The 24,197-nt window shown below is 37.8% G+C and overlaps 1 protein-coding gene and 1 long non-coding RNA gene across 2 annotated transcripts; both read right to left on the reverse strand.

The window, feature by feature from the left end:
- Positions 1–10,494: 10,494 nt before the first annotated feature.
- LOC145554687 (uncharacterized) lies at positions 10,495–19,915 on the reverse strand. The gene is made up of 7 exons (XM_081614910.1): positions 17,514–19,915; positions 17,361–17,435; positions 12,694–13,569; positions 11,613–11,790; positions 11,412–11,505; positions 10,819–11,230; positions 10,495–10,678 (listed from the first exon to the last, which is right to left on the reverse strand). Exon 1 carries the CDS (start codon positions 19,052–19,054, stop codon positions 17,888–17,890), a length of 1,167 nt encoding a protein of 388 aa, XP_081471036.1. The 5' UTR covers positions 19,055–19,915; the 3' UTR covers positions 10,495–10,678; positions 10,819–11,230; positions 11,412–11,505; positions 11,613–11,790; positions 12,694–13,569; positions 17,361–17,435; positions 17,514–17,887.
- A 115-nt stretch (positions 19,916–20,030) lies between these two features.
- On the reverse strand, positions 20,031–22,424 carry LOC145554688 (uncharacterized). The gene is made up of 5 exons (XR_014090671.1): positions 22,188–22,424; positions 21,024–21,146; positions 20,761–20,945; positions 20,302–20,685; positions 20,031–20,215 (listed from the first exon to the last, which is right to left on the reverse strand). It is a non-coding gene; the product is annotated as an uncharacterized LOC145554688 (long non-coding RNA).
- Between the last annotated feature and the right edge of the window lie 1,773 nt (positions 22,425–24,197).

The following is a 24,197-nucleotide window of genomic DNA, read 5'->3' on the forward strand; positions in this document are numbered from 1 at the left end:
CCACCCCCTGACTTACCCACCACTAAAGGGGCTGAACTGGGTTTCAAAGTCATGTACCTTTTTTGTGGGCGATGGGCTGCAAAGAAAGCCTCTGTTATCTCTGCAGCTTCTTTTGAAGTGGTGGGGTTGCACTTTTTCACCCAGGTTTGAAGGTCTGGGCTGAGAGCTTTCAGAAACTGCCCCTGCACCACATCATCTCCTATTTGCTCTTTTGTCTTCTTCTTTAGAGTCATCCATTTTTCATACAGGTCTTTAAGGCATGTTCGCAGCTCCTTGGGTGTCTCATAGTCCTTCACGGTCTTGACCCAGAACCTCGATCTGTAAGTTTCCCTACTTGTTTCAAACTTTTCCAGCACAACAGTTTTTAACTTGTCATAGTCGATTGTGTCATCAGTGTCCATAGCTACAGAAACAGTTCGTGCTTTACCTCTGAGAAGTGGTACCAGATGCAGGGCCCATTCTCTTCTTGGCCACTGGCATCCGGTTGCAATTCTTTTAAACGTTGTTAAATAATGTTCAATATCTTCATCTTCATCAGAGGGCTGCATTTTTAGACCTTTTCAACTGGCTGGTCTCAGACTGGATGATTGTGGTCCACCAGGCATGTCAGGAAGGTTTCCTCTCTGTTGAACCAATTGCGGCACCTTTGGTCTCACTGCAGGACTGGGGAACATTCCAGGATCAGCTACTGCACCCTCCAGCTGCATCTGATGCTCTCTGCATTCTGTTTGGACCTCCTGCTGAAGTTGATTGAACTGGTGTTGCATTTTCCTCCACCGTTCATCTTGGTGTTGTCGGTCCTGCTCCCATTTTGCTTCCTGGTCACCTTGCTGATGCATCAGGCCTTTTAATAAAGTTGAGTTCAGAAAAGATAGTAGACGCATTTAGTTGTCTACTATCTTCTACTCTTTAAAACCCTCCTGTTGTCCTCATTTTCTGTGTATAGGGAAAGCACATACAAATCTCGGTCATTTTGACCCGAGGACAACAGGAGGGTATTAAGTCAAATAAATGTTGTGTTTTAGATTTTGAACCTAAATGTGTGAGTTTGTGAAAGATAGACTTAGGAGTAGTAAGTTGTGTTAACTGTTTTATTTATTTTGTCAAACCTCTAAGACTTGGATAAACTGGAGTTTTTATGTTGGCACTTAAAAAAACAAAAGAAAAAGAGGAATGGGAACTATTTCCCAGTGTGCTTAGCAACATGTTTTTGTATACTGCGTTGCTCTGTGAGTGAGTGGGAAGTGTGTTACATTGATCTGACTCTTGTGTGTTCTTAAGGCAAATGTTCATTTTAATGCTTGAGGACAATGTCCTTTTTACACTAAATATTTTTGAGTAAAATTCAGTTTATTGTTTAATAAAATTTATTGTTAGGTTAAATCAAAAATTTTGTTCATGCAATTTGAAACAAGAATTTAAATTATTCTAAAGTAAAATTACTAGTTATTTTAACTTGATATTGTAGGTAAAAATAATAGAGAAGTATGTGCTCTTTAGCTAGGTCAGGGCCATTTTTTTCTTGCATATTGTGAAATAATTATCTGGTTTAAATTGCAGCATTAAGTTAAAACTCACAATACAACATTAATGAACTTTAACATTGTTTAGACAACTTGACTCTTGTTGTTAAATCAACTTCATGAACTTTAATTTCTGAGTTATAGCTAAAACAATTTTCTTGTTGACTTAAATTGCATTTTCAAGACAGCAGGTGGACTTTTATTATACAAGTTAAACCACCTTCAAATGTTTTAAAGTGTGGCTGTTACCAAACTGTGTGTGTCTGGCAAAAGTACTAAAAGAAAACCTAGGATTATTTTTGTTCTCTATTAATGATGAAAATACAATGTTCTAGCTTGGCGAAAAGTCTTTTTTATACAGAAGTGTAGACTATTTTTCCACATTAAGACTCCACCAGATGTCTAGCATGCCTTTTTCTCTCCAATTTCCTATTATTGTGCTTTAAAGTGTTGCGAATTAAACCAGGAAACCAACTTCCTGTGGCAATTACGTTTTTGAGAGGGCTACATTGTCTGATGCCGCACATAATGAGAAAGTAACGCATACTCTATAGTGCTTCTCTGAGATACTGAACAAGAACATTGTTTTGTTCTAAAAAATAGAACAGTTTTTTTTTTACAAGTTGTTGCAGCATAACTGATACAAAATCTATTAGAATTAAATTTTCTCAGGTTTGGAGCACTCAATTAAAATAAGCTCAAATGTTATTAAAAACTGTCAGACAGGAGAGGGATATGTGGAAGAACTGTTACTTTTTATGTCTGTGGATTCAAATTGAGTCTAGCTGTTTTAACTCTGGTATATATAAACCAGAGATTACACACTTTTTTAAATTTTTGATCTAAACTTCAACACTTACTATTGTTATTGCTATATTCTCACTGGCTAATGAGGGTTCTATCCCCAGCTTAACTGTCACTTGGTTTGTAATAAAACCCATTTAGGGTTTACATTGGTTTGCTTTTGTTTAAATAACAACCTCCAGTGGACCAAAATGAGCTAACCAAGGCCTCTTGTTTCTATAGCCTTTCCCACTGATGATATTTTTCTGCAAGAAGTAAGATACATTTTAGTAACAATTACTTCACAAAAAATAACCTAATAAATCTAAACAAGGTCTGAGATCATGGAACGAATAAAAAAAAAGTGTTCTAGCATTACTGTGGATGTAGTGAAGCTTAGCACAGACCTATGAATAGCCTTAATATCTAATATAGCTTGCAGTTAGCTCTGTTATTATGAATCAACTGATACAGAAAAGTCAATAAATGCAGAAATACAATATCAGAAAACTGAAGAAAATGTCCTAGCCCTCCCTCAGCTCTAGCTTCCATTGGCTCTGCTATCAGTTACTACGCCATCAAAGGAAGACGTGATTAGTGGTGGCCCTGTCAAAGTTAATGATCATGTTAGGACGACATATTGGACTTTCTGAGGTCATCTCCTCCACTCTTAATGTTGGCTTGGAGGCAAAATCTCTGGTATGGTACAATCAGGAGGTCCTTATTGGAACAGTCTATTGTCTTGATTGAGCTCAAGTTTCGCCACTGAAGCACCAGCAGGGGCCTGAGCTCCCTGGGGCATTGGTGAAGTGGGAAGAAAATACAATAAAGTGTCAAGGCCAATTAAACTGTAAATGCATCACGCCTAGCTCAGTCCTTTGCTTATTTGATGCAAAAGGATTCTAGCAAAGTGACTTTCACAGATTTTAGATGACAAAAATATGCTTTTAAGAATTACATTTCTTTACTTGAACACTCATTGTAAGCTGGAGTAGACATCTGTTGGGGTAAGAATAACTCATCTCTTACTAGATCAGTGTTTCTCAACCTTTTTCGGGCCAGCGCCCCCCTAGCCCTTATCCAGGTCCCTCACCGCCCCCCACCAAAGAATTTGTAGGCTACTTGCACTGACAATTATTTTATTATTAATGTTACTATCATTATTGTAGATGTTTTGAATCGGCGCACCGATTATGTTTTTCCGTACACTTCAGCATGCCTTACGCACCTTCACCTCGCGCACATAACGGGGTAAAGGTAGCGAGTTTTGCCCTAAATGTATCGGCGTCCGAAGGAGGGGGTTTGGGGGGGGGAGGCGAGCGTATGTTTCTACGCTCATTCGTAGGGGGGGCGCCGATTTATGTTTTCGCATCCATCTGAATAATGTGTAGTTGCGCCCCTACCCGTGGCACTTCAACAATATTATTTTACCTTTTATCTGGAAATAGTGTCTGTTTATTCTTGCCATACAGTCCTCTGTATTAATTATTGCTTTAAAGGTCTTGCCATATCAGTTTATTCCTCTGTATTTACTTTATTTTCTTAGTTTATTCTTGCATTTTGTTCTTCATTCATTTCCATTTAGTTTCATTTGATTAGTATTATCCTCGCTTGGTTTTTTGCTGTGTCCACTTTAGTTTCTTTCCTGTTGCTAAATTTATTTTATTGTTTATTGACCACCAGTAATTTTCACTCATCACCTGCTGCGCCGCCTAATCATCATGTGTTTCACATGATTTTTCACTGTTCAGCGTCAGATTCTCTGTTTTTCTGCCATAATTCACATCTAGTTCTTCGCTCCGTTTTGACCGCTTCTCATGTTTCAGAGTTTTACGCAATGTACGCGGCGTTTTTTTTTTAAGCCCCTACGGTGCAGGGCGGTCGGGAAGCGTATCAATGGGGAAAAGGCAGACTGACATAAACCTTTTAAAACAACGGAAACAATTTCTGCATTCTGATTATTGAAATTTAAAAGTGCCGTGTTGTTCTATCACCCCCGTTTCATACCGGACCATTTACAGCACCGGTGTTAACGCTATAAAATGAACGCTCTCTATCGTGGTATTACCCATGGAGGGATTTCTTTATTTAAATGGGTTCATTTTTCAGAGGGATACAAAGTCGTGATTTTGGTAATTACATGTTTATAAGACCGATTTTCTGTTGTCCTTCCATGGTAGCGGGCAGCTTTCAAACGGAAATAAAAAACTTTTTAATATAAATTCCTGCTTTGACATGATCCCAGAACTGCCAAAACGTAGCCTACATAAATACCAGACAAAGTGAATCACAGCAGCGTCATCAGTTGGTGTAACGCTGAACTGATGCGGAGCGGAGCTGCGCCATGAAGCTACAAACACTGAAGAGAAGAAGAGCTGCCATAGATACAGTTGCAGCCAAGCATGATTTAATGTTACACAATACAGTTTTGCCAAGTTGCTCAAAGTCTAAACTGGTATTGTTGTGGATTTAAGGTGTAAAGTTTACCTTCGACTAATTGCCCCCCAAAGACATCCCAGCGCCCCCCTTTTGTAAAAATGTCCGCCAGCGCCCCCTGCCATCCTCTGAACGCCCCCTGGGGGGCGGTACCGCCCACATTGAGAACCGCTATACTAGATGCTCCGATCAACAGCCAAACATTACTTTAACAACTTGCACAGTTCTCATCAAAATAAATACATAAAGTACACACGAAAAGAACACTAAACTTTGACAAGTTGACTTTACTTAAAAAAATCTTGGAAACCTTGAAAAATTTAGTTTAAACTACTATTCTTACATTTTGTTTACTTAACATATACTTGTTCAGTGTACTTAAGACCTTGTTGTATGAACTTAATTGTGTGAAGTTAATTTAACTTAGTTAAGTGAAGTTGTTTCAACTTGGAAATAACAAGTAAATTAACCTCTTCTTTACTCAACTACATCAAGTTAGTCCAACTTACATGAACAGTACAGTTTTCTTAGCAGAATCTAGGAAACCGATTGCCTTACATAAATTAAGTAACAACAACAAAATATTTTAAGTTCACAAGATTCAACATTTTATTTTAACAAAATGATATACTTAGCATAGCTTAACAGTCAATTACCCAACAGGAACCTGGATGAAGTCTGCCATGGCACCTGAATCCTGTGGATAATAAGAAAAGTACAAATTAAAAAAAGAATGAGATGAAAGTTTTGATTTAACTCTGACAAACGGAATAGCAATACATACCAGAGACATTGTAGAACTCTGTCATTGTTCTCGAGGAAAACTGAGAGACATCGCAGCATAGCAGTCCTCATGGCAACATCATTGGTCTACAAGTAGAAAAAACAATAAAAGTAAGCACAAGCATATTCTGAAGAAACTAAATCACATTTTTTCACAATAAGTGACCTAAAATAATTCTCTCCCTGACTGATTGATTAGAATTTTGATGGTTGTACAGTTAAAGGAGCAACAGCAATTTTCCAAATGTTGCTCAATCATTCATTATTTCAACAACTGTGTTTTTTCCTGTCTCAATCACCCAAATATTATCAATACAAATCCCCCCACCCACCCAAAAGAAATTTGATTCAATGTCCCTTAAATATGGCATGAACTCGCTGGTTATTGCAAATGATAGGATGTGAGGAGTCATGTGCATGTGTGCAAGTCCAACTGAACAAGATGTTAATTAAAAACTTGCAGAATTTTCTTCACTTTCAACAAAATCATTCAGAATGCTCACCCTTCTTTCAATCTGGACAAGGATCTCGGGAAGTGTGTTGTCAACGACTCCTTTTCAGACTTGAATGCAGCACAGGAGGAATAACTTTCCACTCTGGTGAACTCTGCAAAAACAGTAATAATCAAACCCAGCTCCAGAGGAATTTTGCTGATTTTGGGGTGGCACAGTAAAAGGGCATTTTTTTTAATATAAACAACATAAACATAATAACATAAACAACTTTCAAATAAAATACCCATTTTGTTTATTAATATAAAAAACAATAATGATGTAAATATTGACATGTAGAAAATGCTGAGCAATTGATTTGCAGAAACATTTGCTCATATGTTGCAGAAGTCTAGGAAACTAATGTTTCCAATCACTAAGGTCTATTTATTTATGCAAAGTCAATCTACTCAAGTATTAGTATCAATAGTTCATTCATAGAATTTTACTATTACTAAAAGGGAAAAGTACAGTGCCCCCCAAAAAGTTACTCATGTAAATGTAACCACTAGCTCGAAGAAAAATAACAAAATAAGTAGCCTGTTCTTAACCCTCTATGGTACGCATAATGATGCAAGTTGGAAAAAAATGTTTGGGATGTTTTTTTGACATAAAATAAACCAAGTAAACATAATAAAGACACATTTTTAAAAAATATTATTTTAAAATAATTTTTTGGTTGACGTTGCCATTTGGCAACCCTGTACCCTGTGGTACAGGAAATTAATGAAAACAAGAAAAGTTTGGCTTATTATTGTAAAAACCTTTATTTAAATCTAAATAGTCTCCAGTAGCAATAATAGTTAACAATGAAACTAATTTGAAAGCTAAAAACAATTAATTTTATTGGCATATTTTATTGATATAATGGTTTTGATTTGAGTGTCTTGATCCTGCCGTCTTTGCCTTTCTGCTTGTGGAAGCTGATGAAGCAGTTTCTCTCAGCTTCCAGTGGAAGAGGTGGATCTAGAAAACAAATAAATATCCTTAGTACGTCATGAACATGCCAGTTTAATGCAACACATAAGACATAATTACACATTCACCCTCACTATTGGCTCATATCCTTCATCATCCTCACTCTCATTGCAAAGTTGCAAGATGCTCATTTTCTTCAATACTAAATCCTAATGAATGTCCACTACCATAAAATGGAACTACTAGATTTTTTTCTTCCTAAGAAACTATAAAACATTGTTGCATTAATAATATAAATCAGTGGTCCCCAAACTACGGCCCACGGGCCGCCTAAACATTTGGTCCGGCCCCCTGAACAATACCAGAGAGCGTTCCAATTTTTTTTTTTCATATATTGTATTTTCCGTTTTAACCACCAGGGAGCTCTTTAGCAGGAAGTGTGTCCTGTAAACTGTGGGTGTTTTGTTTTGCATGGTGCATTGCTGCCATCTGTTGGACTTTTAGGGAACTGCTTGACTTTGATGTTATTTAATTAGTATGGTTGTTTGCTAGCGGTAGAGCAGATGTGCATATGTGTTTGTTATTAACGCCGCATTCCAGGTCGAATGGGGTATATGCCACGAGAGGTGGTGACGTATTTCCGTTTGAATTTATGCCACATAGATTGGTTTTACCCAAAGCTGCAAGATCTGTACCATGAAAAAGGCTGAGAACAGAGGCAGCGATTCAGCACAAGGTGAGTCAATATGTGTGTTGATGTTTGCGTTTGTGTTATACAGAGTATGAAATTATTTTTAGGCAACTCATTAGCTTCTTTATGTGATAATTATATAAAATACATTATTATTAATATTACTATCACTATTGTAAATGTTTTGATTTTTATGCTTGTTTCTGTATTTATCATCAAAAATAATTTCCCAGAGAACAAAAAAGTCATGGGAATAGAAATTATTTTCACAGGTGTCTACGAAAAATTTAATGAACATTCAACTTTGTAGGCCTAACAGCAGCCAGAGTGCAAAAAATAATCTTGTTCTTTGCCATTTTCTAGTTGTTAAATATTCCACAAAATTACCAGATAAAAGATGTTCAACATGCCAGTTTAAACTTTGAACTATTTGCAAAACGACTGAGCTCTGCAACATTAAAACATGGATAGAACTGTAACTACATTAATCATAGCTCTTCTTCTCTTCAGTGTTTCTGTGAGTTTCTGGTGGTGCAGCTCTGTGCTGCCTTCAGGAGAATGGGACATCAGAGTATCGTCCATAAAATTTCACCCACATGGCATTTATTGTGCAAACCAGAGCTTTCAGTGGAAAAACAAAAGTTCCAGGTACTTTTAATGCCATACAAATATGAGACAGAAACATGGATTATATCTTTATATAGACCTGATTATTGATTTATAGATTAATAGTTTTACTGGACAGAAATGACAAAGAACAAATCTGGTTCTTAATCAAATCCTAATGAGTCAAATTGAAAGTGTCATGGAGTCACTGAACACCACCATGACATTAACACTGACATGAAAAATAATATTGAAGAAATAAATATATCAAATATAATTAAAAACATAAATAAGTGATAAGTTATTTACTGTTATGGTCTGTAAGATATATTTATTCTCAGTATTAGATATGGCCTCCACAAACCCATGGCACTTCAACAATATTATTTTACCTTTTATCTGGAAATAGTGTCTGTTTATTCTTGCCATACAGTCTCTGTATTAATTATTGCTCCAAAGGTCTTGCCATACCAGTTTATTCCTCTGTATTTACTTTAGTTTCTTAGTTTATTCTTGCATTTTGTTCTTCATTCATTTCCATTTAGTTTCCTTTGATTAGTATTATCCTCTCTTGGTTTATTGCTATGTCCACTTTAGTTTCTTTCCTGTTGCTAGATTTATTTGATCGTTTATTGACCATCAGTAATCTTCACTCATCACCTGCTGCGCCACCTAATCATCATGTGTTTCACATCGTGTTGATTTTTCACTGTTCAATGTCGGATTCTGTTTTTATGCCATAATTCACATCTAGTTTGTCGCTCCATTTTATGTCCCGCTTCTCCTGTTTCAGAGTTTTGCGCAATGTGCGCGTCTTTGTTTTTTTACCCTCTAAGGTGCAGGGCGGTCGGGAAACGTATCGATGGGGTAAAGGCAGACTGACATAAACCTTTTAAAACAATGGAAACAATTTCGGTATTTTGATTATAGAAATTTAAAAGTGTTGTGGGACCGTTGTTCTATCACACCGTTTCATACCGGACCACTTACAGCACCGGTGTTAATGCTATAAAATTAATGCTTTCTATCGTGGTATCACCCATAGACATAATATAATAGATGCCTCATGGATACAGAACATGTCCTGAAGAATCCACTAAATTAGATGCTGTTTTGTTTATAAAATCATGCCTTTATGATTTTTGTATAAATGCATGTCATTAAACAAAATCATACCTGAATACCACATTAAAAAATCACTTTGACAAGTACTGAAATTTTATTTTACTTATTTCTTTTTAATAAAGACATTGACAGACAAAGTGAACTGCATTCAATTGACCAAGGATAAGAAATTGTTCCACCAGTACACACTTTGTGCATTCTTTGGATTAAGAAATAAGTCAGAGATGCACATATTAATCAAAAAGGAAAATAAAAGTAGAAGATCCAAAGAGATGTCTTGGTTATGTTAGTTACTACAGAACAGAGCTCAACATAAGCACAAGTGTTATTATTCCACTTAAAGTAAAAATAGTAACAAACTATTAAATTAACTACAATTTCTCTTATTATTACCTAGAAAATACACGAGATGTGCAGAAACATAAGTGAAAAAGAAACACACTCAATGACATGCCTGTGGAAGTAATTACAGCTCTAGTAAGCCATTTTAGAAAGTACAAAGGCACAAACAAATTAACTATTTAAAAAAAAAATCAAGATAAAACACTGCCCATTTGGAAACATGAAGGCACAAGTACAAATTGTAAGGTGTCTCTGTGACTTATGAGAAAACTATATATAAAAACTATATATATATATATATATATATATATATATATATATATATATATATATATATATATATATTATCAGTCACTACTGAAGTCGTTGTCAAAGGTAACACTCTCTCCTCCTGACAAAGTCTGTAGATCAGGGGTGTCCAAAGTCGGTCCTGGTGGCCCGGCATCCTACATGTTTTATTCTCTCCCTGGTGGTAGCAACAACCTTTTCAGCTTGTCAATGTTCATCTTAGGCCTTCTAATGAGCCATCATTTGATGCAGGTGTGTTAAACAAGGGAGAGAACTAAAACATGCAGGATGCCGGGCCTCCAAGACCGACTTTGGGCTCCCCTGCTGTAGATAATTCTCTGTTGCCTGCAGCTTCATCTGTTGCTGCTGCAGCTCTCTGAGGATAATGCTCTGGAGACCTCTTGGACCTTCGTCAGTTAGGGCACAGGACAAACCTTTAAAGTTGAACATAGATAAAAATAAAAATTTAAAAATTATATGCTTTTACTTTTGGTATGATTATGCATTACTTAAAAACCTACTTTTAAATTTACCTCCTGATATCAGGTGGGAAACTCCTTTAGAGTGTCTTCATAGGATGACAGAGCTTTCCAATGATGGTTCCTCAACAAGGATCCTCTTTTCATCTTCCAGTCTCTTTACTATCATGATGTCATCGATTGCCCTTGTTTTTGTGTGAAGACTGATAGAGTCTGAAATTAATTTATGAAAGTGACAAATCAACTCAGTAAAAGTTAAAATTTGTAAATTTTGGTCAACACCTGGAGTATCTAGTCACATTAGCTGTCAAGTATGATGACAGTATAAAACATATTAGTGTATGTTTACTTACCACTGTGTGATTGCTGCCATGTCAACGTTGTGTCACCAGACAGGATCTCTTCCAAAAACAGAATTTCTGTGTCTGTATCAGTCTTCAAGTGACCAACATCTTTTAAAGCCAATGCTAAGATGTTTTCTCCTTTCTGATCTTGCGATGAGCCTTGAGATTTGTGTCCATCTGTGTCTGCACAAACAACATCAACTGTGTCAAAGATGTTTATGCAGTATGTACCAGCAAGGTTATTCAATGCCTGGTCAGTGTTCCTTACCTTACATTCATGGGCTTTGCCATGGAAAATTGAGAGAAATGGCTTTATTTTAAGCAGGTGTTGTAGTTCAGGACAGCTTTTTGTTAGTTTTCAAGTTATGGCCAGTACTTGCATGTTACATCCATGTAAAAAAGTGATTGTCTGTTGCCCAGCCTTTGTTGAAAGAACAAGGGTTATGCAAATATCTCGTACACTATCTCCAAGAGCACTAAGTAGCACTCCATGTATACCATTTCCCACCACAAAATCTAGAATGCATACAATTCAGTCAGGCATCCTGTTATTACAGGCTAAAAGGTTACTGTTATTATACATTTACAATCTGCAGTCTTACATTTTTGGTTGATTTGTGTATACAGTCCACAAATTTTCCTACGTTTTCATCCTTGGCTATGAAAAGGTCCTGAAATATAGCGTGTTCCTCCAATCTAAAAAACAAGCAATAAAATACACTTCATGAGGTGTTATAGTCCAAAAGTAGTGAACATCACTAACATATACAATGAATTGTTATATTGTACACATTTTACAATACCTTGCTGCATTCTTTAAATGGTAATACTTGCAGTTTCCATCCACTGAAACTGAAAGCATATCTGAGGTACAAGCTTGACACTTGAAGGGATCCTTCCTTAACATTTTATCCAACTCATATATTATGGCTTCCCACTCAAAAATCTTTTCAGGAAGCTGTCAGCCAAGATCTTACCTGTCTGATTTAAAATGAGAGATAAAAAAAGAAAATATAAAATAGGCCATAGGTGTCCAAATACCAGGCATCCAGAATAGGTTAGGTGTCTTTCAAGTTTTAGGTCTTTCTCTGGCACAAAACATCTCACTCAATAAATTTGGATGTTACCAGGACTTCATATGATCTGAATGCTGAATGAATGAGGTGGTACCTCAGCCATTTGATTCAAGTGTGTTTAACCAGTTCCACCAAAATGTTGAAGAACATAACCACTCAAGAATGGAGTCAGACGGCCCTTCTGGGATACGTACGTCAAATTACTCACACAACCAAAGTTGACAGTTATTTAATTTTTTATAATATAGTTTTTTTTATATTTTGGTTTTGAGTCAGGGCTGCACAGTGGCACAGTTGGTGGTGCTGTTGCCTTGCAGCAAGAAGGTTCTGGGTTCGATTCCCGGCCCCGGTCTTTCTGCATGGAGTTTGCATGTTCTCCCTATGCATGCGTGGGTTTTTCTCCGGGTTCTCCGGTTTCCTCCCGCAGTCCAAAAACATGACTGTTAGGTTAATTGGTCTGTCTGGATTGCCCCTAGGTGTGAGTGTGTGTGTGTGTGTGCATGGTTGTTTGTCCTGTGTGTCTCTGTGTTGCCCTGCGACAGACTGGTGACCTGTCCAGGGTGTACCCCGCCTCTCGCCCGAAACGTTAGCTGGAGATGGGCACCAGCAACCTTCCCGACCCCACTAGGGGACAAGGGTGCAAGAAAATGGATGGATGACCACATGACCACAGTGACTGCCTGTCCTGGTTTGATCCTCAAACACTCTGATGGACAATCGCAAATTCTAACGGGGATCTCCACAGGTACGAATCGTGCTAAAGAGGTTGACATGTTGGCTGCATGACTATGAAGAAAACAAAACTTACGCCACCCTGAGTTAAGGAGATGGCATGGTCAGCAGGTGACATGAATGCAGATGTGGCTGATCTATGGGTGAGACAGATGACGGAATGGGAGGAAAGGCAGCTGGAGAGGTGCTTCTGGGTCTTTTCTTCTTCTGAAAAGACAGAGGATGGGACAACAGGAGGAGAAACAGGAACAAGATCAAGCACTATCACAGTATCTTACTGGTTCTCTGGTATCATCATTGGATGCTCTTCAGTAAGCATCCCAGGCTGCTCCTGACCTATGGTCTCTGTCTGTTCAAAGATCTGGTTCTCATTTCTTTACTTCTCTTCATCTGGCTTGCAACAGCAATAAATAACATAGACAGGAGGAAAGAAATTTGCCTGTACTGATGATGCAAGTTAATTTTTAATTCAAGTAAATGACCTAGCTGCATTCAGTGTATTCAGACAGGGTTCATAAACAAAACTTTAAAGATCATCACAGCCTAGGGGCACTGATGTTTTTAGCAACCCTCCAATTTTACAAAGTAGCAATAACAAGCATGACTATAAATACTATTATGTGACTTTATCACGGCTAATTAAACGTATTAAGCACAGGTACAGTGTGCAGGTACAATTAGCCTCCAAGAGGCTAATTTAGCTAGCCTCCACCGTATATTCTCCGGCAAAACATTTTTTACAAACGTGTCTTCAACCATTCGCATCACAGTCCTACTGCCATTAAGTCCTAAAACTACCATCAATAACTTTATAACGTAACACTTTGGAGTTATTTTTGGTTTTAGAGTACAAAAACATTTTGACAGGTGCAGATTTTTACTCACCAGAGTGTAAGTGTCGCATAGGATGACGTCAACTTATTCTTCTTCTTGGGTTTTTGTGGGATCCGTCCTTATTTTTATTATTTCAATCAAAAATATTAAACGTTTAGAGAACAGTTTGCATGCAATCACAAAAGAAAAAATACATCTTAATTCGTCTTAAATTTATTTGGTGTAAATCATTGATATCATACTCAAAAATAGTTGGTAAATAAATAAAAAAAAGGCTTTTAAATCAAGTTACAATCACAACAAAAACCCTCCGGTTTTATATTTTACTGAGTTATTTTTAAATACCAAATTAAAGTCCTTTGACCGACATGTCTGACACGTATTTGTAGTAAATATTCTTAATATCCTGTTCAAACTAGCACATGAATTGTAAATAAAGGTTTTTAAAAAAATAGACTCGTCATCTTATTCGTTCCTAGATCGTCAGTATCGGACGCTTAGGCAGCGGTACAGCATTCAATGAGAGAACCCTTCGCGGGGGTACCCTCTGCGTCAACATGTGACGCTGAGGGAACCTGCCCAAGCGTCAATATGGGTGCGTTCGCACTGCAGCCTGAAGTGACCCAATTCCGATTTTTTTGACGTAATGTCACCTGTATCCGATCTTTTCATGGCAGTGTGAACAGCACAGGTCGGATTCTTTTTCGAATGTGACCTGTATCCGATTCAAATGCGACCTAATGTTCAGGTCGCCTTCATTGGAACTGAACGTCACTGATTCTCAACAAATCTCACTATTCTGTATCCTGATACGCGCAAGCGGGAAGAAAAACAACAACCATGACAGACAATATGAAAATTAAGTTGTTAATATGCTACTCCGGCCGGGCATCAACTTCAAATATGTAAGCTAAGCTCCACCGTTAACCTCCATGTTTACTTCCGCAAACACTGAGCACTTCTTTTCATGGCAGTTGGCAGAACACTGAGAACGCTGATGCTATTGCGGCCTCTACTGCGAACGCTGGACACATTCAGGTCATTTGCCCGTTCACACTGCAAAACGCATACAGGTCGCATTTACTGGCAGTGTGAACGGCCCTGGCAAAAAATCGGAATTGCCAAAAAATCGGAATTAGGCTGCAGTGTGAACGCACCCTATGTGACGAGTTGGGAGTGAGAATGTGTTGGCTAAACACATAAGCTGAGTGGAGTGGTGTATCGCTCCCAAGATGGCCGCCCTAAATCTCTTCAGCGACAATAGGCGAGAGCGGTCCATGAGGCGTCTATCCTTGTATTATGTCTGACTTCGGCACCTCATACTGGCACTTCCTCTGACACCTGCCATTATAGACTTGAATACGGGGCTGGCTGTCAGTGTTGTCACAGACTTCGGCTGACTTCGGCACCTTCCAAGGGTTGCCGCGACCTCATACTGGCACCTCCCATGCCTCACGGACCGCTCTCGCCTATTTTCGCTGACGAGATTTAGGGCGGTCATCTTAGAGCGGTCGACCGCTCCACTCAGCGTTATACGTTTGGCAGGCACAATGACTTATTTGCGTATTTAATCTTTCATGACACGCTGTTTTGTTACTGGAAACCTTATACAAACAGCTACATTTATAAACAATTGTATTTTTAAAGTATTTTTTAATTGTATTATACATAATTCAGCATATTTAAATATGCTTAGTGGGGAAAACAATAGAATAGGAATAGAATATTCTTTGGTGACAGCTTCTGTGTCAAATTTAATATGAATGAATTTATAATTTAAGAAAAAGTATTGCATTTCCTCTTAAGTGTTGTGTTCCCTCAAAAAAGCAAATATACCCTGGTCTATTTTGGATAGTCTCAAATTTCAGTTTCCAATAAAGAGCCTCAGTGAAAACATATTGACAGCTGCCGTAAGGTGCCACTTGTGCCACTGGCTTCTGGGTAAGGTGGCACAAGTAAGGTGGCACAAGTGGCCACGGGCTGCTGTGACCTCATTCTGTCTGTTTCAGACAATGTAGCATATGAATAACTTTAGTTCAAACAAATAGAAATAAAATATATCTTAATTAAAACATAATTCTTATACATATTTAAATATACAGCCGCTGTTCCGATTTAGCAGAGAAAGACAACACCTGCACTGAATGCATGTCAGATGGGACCTCTTCTGTGATAGCTGATAATAGCTGCCACTAGGTGCCACTACAACTGACACTAGGTGGCCATGGTATGTCAGTGCTGACAAGCTACTGTCAGTTCCGGATTATAATTATTTTCATACAATTACCTTAATATAATGCTATTGATTAATAAACCGGGTAAGTTCACTAATATTGACTTATTAGTTAATATTAGGTAATATTAGTGGCAACGTGAGATATTGACAATTCCTGAGTGACATGTTCAGCATGGTTCCATGACAGTGCACAGGATGCCATAAGTTCCCAAGAAAGTGATAGACCAGGCAGCCAGTATAACTTTCAGAGTTTTTTTTAAGATAATGCAAAGTTTTTGGGAAACATGTTATCATAATTTTCCAAAAATGCCTGTTAACCAGTTTTAAAGCGTTATTACTTATTATTTAATAAATTTAATATCTGCTATTTTTCATTAATTGTGAAGTTCATTCCAGATTTGTGCAGCATAAATGAAGGTTGCTTTTTTTGTGTTTGTATCTGGTTCTGAACATTGTCTTTAAAGTTTTCTTATTCAAAGACATGACAATGAATAAAATCTGAACTACAAAATGCATTTTAATAGCATTTTCAAGGCAGCAGGAGGACTTTCATTTTCAAGTAAAACCACCTTCAAATTTTTTACACTAATATTGAATATTGATAAGTCAAAACAGAAAGTATGTACACCTCAAAAACTTTGACAATGTGTGAATCCTAAGCAGCATTAAGAACAAGACTGTTACATATTTTTAGAAATAAAAATTACTTTGGGTTAGATGCAAATTAAATGAAAGTTGTGCTGTTTACATATTTTATTTGGTAGATATGTTTCAACGTGTTTTAAAGTTTATGTCACAAAGTATATGCATAGTAATTGATTTGTCAATATTTATAAGCCATTGTATGTAAATACTTTAAACAGCAATAACGTATAATTTAATTTTCCAATAGCCAAGAACTAAAATATTTGTGTATTATAAAATCCCTCTCTGAAATCATTTGAAGTCTTCTGTAAAATTCATGTTTAGTCAACGTGTGAATTTACTACGTCAGGATCAAATAACATCTTATTCCTCCATGAGAAATTATAATATTTCATTACGTTTAACTTTATTAATATCCTACAATATATGTTTTACACAACTACTACATATTTCCATCTTGGCTAAAGCCCTATCTGGCAACCCAATGGGGTTCAACAGGTTCCTCTGTAACAGTGACACTTAGTGGTAGATTTAATTACTTTGGGAATCTTCCTTCAGTTAAATTAAGTCAAAAATATTCAAGGTGTTAAACGGATAATTAACCAATACAATTACCATTTTAAAAAAATTATAAACAGGCAATATAAGTAACATGTATGATAATCCGACAGATATAGCCATCAAAAGCAGCGTACAGCAGCGTCGCCTTTTCCCTAACGTCCCCTCCTTCTCTCTGGGAACGGAGGGGCGGTGTTCTGTTAGATAGCCATGCGTTGTCAGATCGCCATACATGTAGGACAAACTGACGGCAATTTCTGTCAGACAATTGTACGCTATGATCACCATATTTTATATTTAATCATCTTTATTAAAACAGTGTTAGATCGTTATATAGCTGCTAATGTAATAACACTTTGTTTTTTTTTACTTGTCAATTTTTTAAAATTTTTTTATTTTATTTCAAACAAATAACATGAACATAACATGAACGTTAACTCAATAACAAAGATTTAACTGTGAATAATTACCTTTTGAACAGCCCGGTATTGCCCAAGATGAAATACAGAAGATGCAATTACTGCATCCATTCTGTATACAGATATCTGAAATGTAATAGAATTTCAATGACATATGTGAAACTACAAAGAGTGGATAAAATGTTACCTTAAATAATGTTGTACCTTGGTCTTCTGAAGTATCACATACAAATATGCATCTATGACCTGTTTGACAAAAAAAAACACATGTAAATGAATTTCTGGATGGACTGCCTTGTAAAAATACAAACTTCCCAGAAACGGAGTCTTACTTCATCTGACAACCAGCCATGTCCACAGTGTTCTAAAAGATGTGTCGTGCAATTTATATGGGCCAACAAGGGCTGCAACTTGCCCCGAGTCTTTCAAAGACCAAAGTCGAACTACTGCAACAAAAACAGAAATTGCTCTTTTAAAAACTTATACATCTGAAACAAGCAACACAACCTCCGAGGAAATTTAGCAGACAAGACCAGGAACAGGTCATTGAACCAACATGCAAAAAATTGATCAACCGATCAGAACCCATGACCAACAGGCCATAACAGAAAACTTTGTGTGACTACTGCACCTTGCTGCTGAATAGCACTCTGACACATCCTAGAATGAGTTGAGGGAGACAACTTGGCAGGGGAAAAGGGAGAGATCACTGGAGGGGGAGAGGGAGATTTCATTGGAAGGGGAGAGGGAGAGATCACTGGAGTGTTAGAGGGAAAGATCACTGGAGGGGGAAAGATCACTGGAGGGGAAGGGGGAGAGATCACTGGAGTTTTAGAGGGAGAGATCACTGGAGGGGGAGGGGGAGAGATCACTGGAGTGTTAGAGGGAGAGATCACTGGAGGGGGAGAGGTTGAGATCACTGGAGGGGGAGAGGGAGACTTCATTGGAGGGGGAGACATCACTGGAGGGTGAGAGGGAGACTTCTTTTTAGGGGGAAAGGGAGAGATCACTGGAGGGGGAGAGGTATACTTGATTGGAGGGGGAAAGGGAGAGATCACTGGAGTGTTAGAGGGAGAGATCACTGGAGGGGGAGAGGGAGAGATCACTGGAGGGTGAGAGGGAGACTTCATTGGAGGGGGAGACTTCATTGGAGGGTTAAAGGGAGATATCACTCGAGTGTTAGAGGGAGAGATCACTGGAGGGGGAGAGGGGGAGATCACTGGAGGGAGAGACATCATTGGAGGGGAAGAGGGAGACAACCGGGAGAACTTGACAGGGGGAGATTCAGGAGGAGAGGGAGACAACCAAGAGAACTTGGCAGGGGGAGATTCAGGAGGAGAGGGAGACAACAGGGAAAAGGACTGGATAACCTTGCCATGGTTCTGACCTTCTGTCTTGGTCTGCAGAGGGGTTTCTGCTTTGCCCGCGTACCTAATCACTGTCTCCCTTTCATTCAACTTCTCACCTGAGATGAAACCCTCACCTGATTTTTGTCCCTCATTGCCTCTGTTATACGGCTTCAGATGCCTCATGCTATGTTTTGACTTGAGGACTTTTCCGGTCATTGTTTTCAACCTCACAGTGCTCCCCATCACTTCATGGATAAAATAAGGTCCAGAGTAGTCCGCCTCCATCCTGGCACCTTTCCTACCCCTTTTTCTTATGTTGAATAGAACTTCCTCCCCTTCTGTGAACTTGAAATGTTTGAATTTTTTTTGTGCCCGATTCGCAAAAGCTTTTTTCATTTTTTTTTGAGCCAATTCGACATTTTCTTCAACCTGGATCTTTGTGTCCTCCTGTCTGTCGTCTCCGTCTTTCACAAATTGGCTGTAGTCCTCTGGTAGGACTACAGAAGACAACTGTATTGTAAAAACACAAACACATTTACATTCAAAACATAACTAACAAGACATCAAACTTTGTATTGAGAAACTTCACAATGTCTGATGTAGGGAAGGAATTAAGTATTTTCCAGGTACATAGTGCAATTACCAGCCAAAATCACCAATACCTCAGTAGTTATAAAAATGGTGTTAAGTTAAAAAACTGAAATTAAAAGAAACTAGACTTGAAATCACAGCTGCATGTAATAACTTTGAAGTTGGATTCTATGTATAAACCAAGCTCCATTTCTTTCAGACACACCCCCTTAAGCAAGTCTTTCCAACAACATTTTTCACTTCAGCCTTTATAACTATGTGTCACTGAGAGGTAGACTGTGAACTCAGTTTCACTTGTTATTTTCCGATTACTCATTCCTACTAATCTGGAAGACTGTAGTGTTTGTGTTGGCTAATGCAGGTATGTTTTTGAGGAAGTACTGACATTTTAACATGATGTAAAAACTTAAAACCTTAATACACATGAATTTCCATGCAAAAACAGTACATGAGTTTGTAAACTCATATAATGTAACAGAATCGTACCGGCATGTCAACAGGAACTTCAGAAGGAAACCTTGCCTCTCTGCCATACATCAGAAAAAATGGCGAGTATTTTGTGGTGGTGTGGGTTTTCGACCTTAAGGAAAACAAAGTGGCCTCAAGGAACATGTCCCAATCATCTTGCTTGTCGTTGATAAGTTTTCTCAGTGCCCTAGAAGAACAGTTTCACACATGTCCTAAGAACATACTCCAATTTGTAAAAGTTGCTTATGTGTTGCATTTGTTATGGGATGACATAGCTATAACAAGCTGTACATTGATATAAACCTACAGAAACATGTTACAATGAAAAGCAACTATTAAAAAATATAAAACAAAACAAAAAAACATGCAAGTTTTCTAATAACTTTCTTACCGCTTAATGTTGTCATTTGTCTTTTCATCCAAGCCATTGGTTTGAGGATGATAGGCTGCAGTGATGCTTCTCTTAATTGAAAGTAGATCACAGAGTCTACTGTTCATCTAAAACAACAACAAAGCACATTATTATAACCTTTTACATATATTGAGGCTTCACAGAAATATATGTAGTATTAAATGTGGCTTACTGTGTTCACAAATTCTCGCCCCTGGTCAGTGAGAATATGCTGAGGACAGCCGTGACAGTAAAATATAGAACATGATTTTTGGCAGACATCCTCAGCAGTCTTAGTCTTGAGAGGGAAAGCCTCCACCCATTTATAGAAATAATCTGTAGCTGTCAGGATATACTGATTGCCACAAGATGTCAGGGGCATGGGACCAGTCAGATCAATTCCAATCAGCTCCCACACCCCTGACACCTGTTGGGGATGATTACAATGTTATGAGCAACAATGTCCTAGAGGTGGTAAACTTCAGAAATCACTGTGGATGGTTACCTTTATGCACTCAAGTTCCCTGACAACTTGGAGGGGAGGTCCAACTCTTTGGCACCAGTCACATTGAGACACCTTTGCAAGATAACAGTTTATAGGTTTTACGACAATTTGGACCATAAAGATTTTGCTAACTATGTTGTTACATACCCATTTCTCAATGTCTGCTGTCATACCGGGCCAATAGAATCGGGAACACATGGCACTGCGTGTTTTGATAATGCCAGTGTGTCCTCCCATGGGGTATGCATGAAACTCCTTGAAGAGGTTCCAGGCCTCTTCTTTGGACCGTACAGCCCTTCTTTCGGGTAAGGCTCAGTAGAATAGGTCCCCAGCTGTATTAAAACAATGACCAAATTATGTCAATATTGTAGTAAAAAAATTAACGTTTATTTAAGATATAAAAAACTTACCATGGATGCTAAATTTTACGGCATACTTCCGCAAAGTTTGCCTCTGTCCTCTGTTGAGCGTCAATGGGTAAGAGCCTTCAGAAATAAAACTGAAGACCTCACCCCATTTGATCTCCATGTTTGCTATAAATGACACAAGAAAAACATGCAAATTGCATCAACAGACATTTAAACAAGACAATTTATTAGACACTGCAAACTGTTCAAATATATAATAACACCCTGCTGCAGCTGTGTACACAACAAAACACACCTACTCCTGCTACTAATCACGCCAACTGGTGCTGCAATAATATGACATTTCTGCGAAATATCAGCTTTTAGGACAAGAAATACAAAACTAAACTAAACAAAATAAAGTTTGTAGTGAAAGCTTCTTCATATCCATCCTTTTTAATTCTGATTTCATACAAAAAAACTTCCTAATCTACATGTTTATGCATGTGCATCCAACAATGCAATTCTTGAAATACTGCAGAAAACGCAACAGCGAGATTAAATGAAATTGACAGATCCCAATTTTTTTGACAACACTGGTGGACGCCATGTCCTTCCTGGCAACGCATGGTGGACACAGGGACTTCAAGTGACTCAAGAACATCTTCTGTCTTTTATTAATTGAGGCAAAGTCACACAGATAGTCACTGTTGGCTACATAACCCAGGGGGCTGTACTCGGGTATGTGATCTGTTAAACAAAAAGCCTTCATGTTCCAAAAGCAATCTCAATTTGCTAAATCTTAATATATGTAAATGTAAAGCACATATAAAAACAAACTTAACATGAATGCTTTTCATATACATTAATAAAGATAAAGATTTGTTTCAAAAGTGAAACACTGGTTTTTCCCCAGTTTCAGTGTGGGTAAAGAAATGCGTTTTCATACCAATACCGTTTCTGCCTGTACAGTCTGGTAGGGTGAAAAAAAATAAACAAATAATTCAAGTTCAACATTTAAGAATTTTAAGTAATCCTAATAATTAGACCCATGTGTCGAAGTCCTACCTGGAAAGCCATCACTGTATCCAAGCTAGCAGACGTGTTATCCAACCCAAAAATATTGTTATCCAACCCAAAAATATCAATGAACTGGGGAACGTGAATTTAAACGGGGCGTGTTTTGTAGTTTACTGCAGCTGCATTAAATTTGATTTATGTACTTACTTTTTATTGGGTCTTGTTTTTTCTTCTCGCGTATGACGAGCTGACCGCTCTTCTCAATATCGCAGACCTCCTGCAGAATGTGCATGCGTGCGTATGCGCACTTACTACATGTATGCTATTCTGACATGTATGGCCATAGACATAATAGAAGACTTAAAATTATATAATAATAATTATTATTATTATGATTATTATTATTATTATTATTATTATTATATTATGGCTATGTGTATGGCTATCTGACAGAACACCGCCATAACTCAAAACGGTGCATCTTTACTTCCGGTGTGATTTTGCCTCGGGAAACCTGACTGAAAAATTTACGGATACTCATTATCCTAAGGATATAATAAAAGGTAAGGTTAATAATAAAAGCATTAAAGTGTTAGATAACCATCATTACTCATTGTCAAGCCACCATTCTCTGTATAAAATAAACAGCCTCCGATTGGAGAGTAAACCAGCTAGCAGCAGCTTTAGCCACAGTAGGGAAAATATATACACCGCTGTCTGTCAGTGTTGTAACGTTAAAAGGTTCACTTTCTGTATTAACTGTAATAAAACAGTATTTACATGTTAGCCTTCATCAGTCATTGTCAATTTATCATTCTCCAACTGTATTTAAAGAAACCAGCCTCCGATCGGAGTAAACCAGCTAGCAGCAGCTTTAGCCACAGTTAAGAAAAATAAACACCGCTCTGTCAGTGCTGTAACGTTTAGAGATTCACTTTATCAACTTTAATAAAACAGCATTTAAGTGTTAGATAACCATCATTACTCGTTGTCAATCCACCATTCTCTGACTGTGTATATAATAAACAGCCTCCGATCGGAGAGTAAACCAGCTAGCAGCAGCTTTAGCCACAGTTAGGAAACATACACGTACACCGCTGCCTTTCAGTGCTGTGTTAAAAGTTTCACTAAAATCACTTACATCTTCCAACACTGTTGTTTAGAAAACATTTTACATATTGATTTAAGGGCTATCTGCCAAATAATTTCCATATTCTGATGTGATTCATAATTTCTCCTTTTGTTTTGTTGTCCATCTTTCTCAACAGTAGCCGACCTAACAACCTACCATATCTGAGATGGTCTTGTTCCTCTGTCCATGGCAGGTTCAGTCAATCAGCTGTGGGACATCTGCTGCCTAGTCAAACTATCATGGGCCTCTTGATTTAAAAGGAGATAAACCAGTACAGAGCCTCCCTGCTCCTGCAAGTCACACTTCTTGGATGAACACTCACTACTGCTAGCAGCTGTTAGAAATGAAATCTTTGTGTATCTATTCTGTAATTAATATCTATATGTATCTATTAATAAATGAAATGATGTTGTGTAGAATTCTGTAAAAACTATTCTAAATAGCTTCTCTTGATTAATCTACATATGTGCAACTTTTACATTTAAATTGCTTCTTTTTGTAAATTTTACACATCTGGCAACGAAGTATGTGGAGGAGAGGAAATGCTAAAATTAAAGCTGCCATTGTGGACCAAAGACATAAGGTTTGTGGCTGTTTCTTTAAAACATCTATTTAATAATTATATTAAACACTGTACATGGTTACTACATTACACAAACAGAATTACTACAGTTAATTTAAGTCATTGATAGAGAAAATGTATTTACAAAAGACATATCAATTTTATTTCAACTGTATGTACTCAGGGTTTACTACTTAAGAAGACATCCATGTTGGGTCCTTGGCCGGTGCCAGTCTGCAGTGAACTGGTGCCAGTCTGCAGTGAACTGGTGGATGACAGAGGCAATAATATACTGTCGTGCTTTTGGTTTCCGGTGTAACGGAGGCGTGTGGGTAGCGAAGATACACGACAAAAAAAAGAAGGATCTCTTGCATGAACTGTACTTCTTCCAGCAACAATGAGTTACAATGGCAACTGAGCTGTTTCAAAGCAAGGACTGTGTGGTTTTCGGCCTCTAGCTCTGGCACAGACAGCGTTTAGCAATGTCCGGGCAGTGAGCAGTGAGAACCGTTACCAACAACAA

This window comes from Poecilia reticulata, chromosome 13 (genome assembly GCF_904066995.2).
Source record: "Poecilia reticulata chromosome 13, P_reticulata-male-v2, whole genome shotgun sequence".
In the NCBI taxonomy this organism is placed as follows: domain Eukaryota; kingdom Metazoa; phylum Chordata; class Actinopteri; order Cyprinodontiformes; family Poeciliidae; genus Poecilia; species Poecilia reticulata.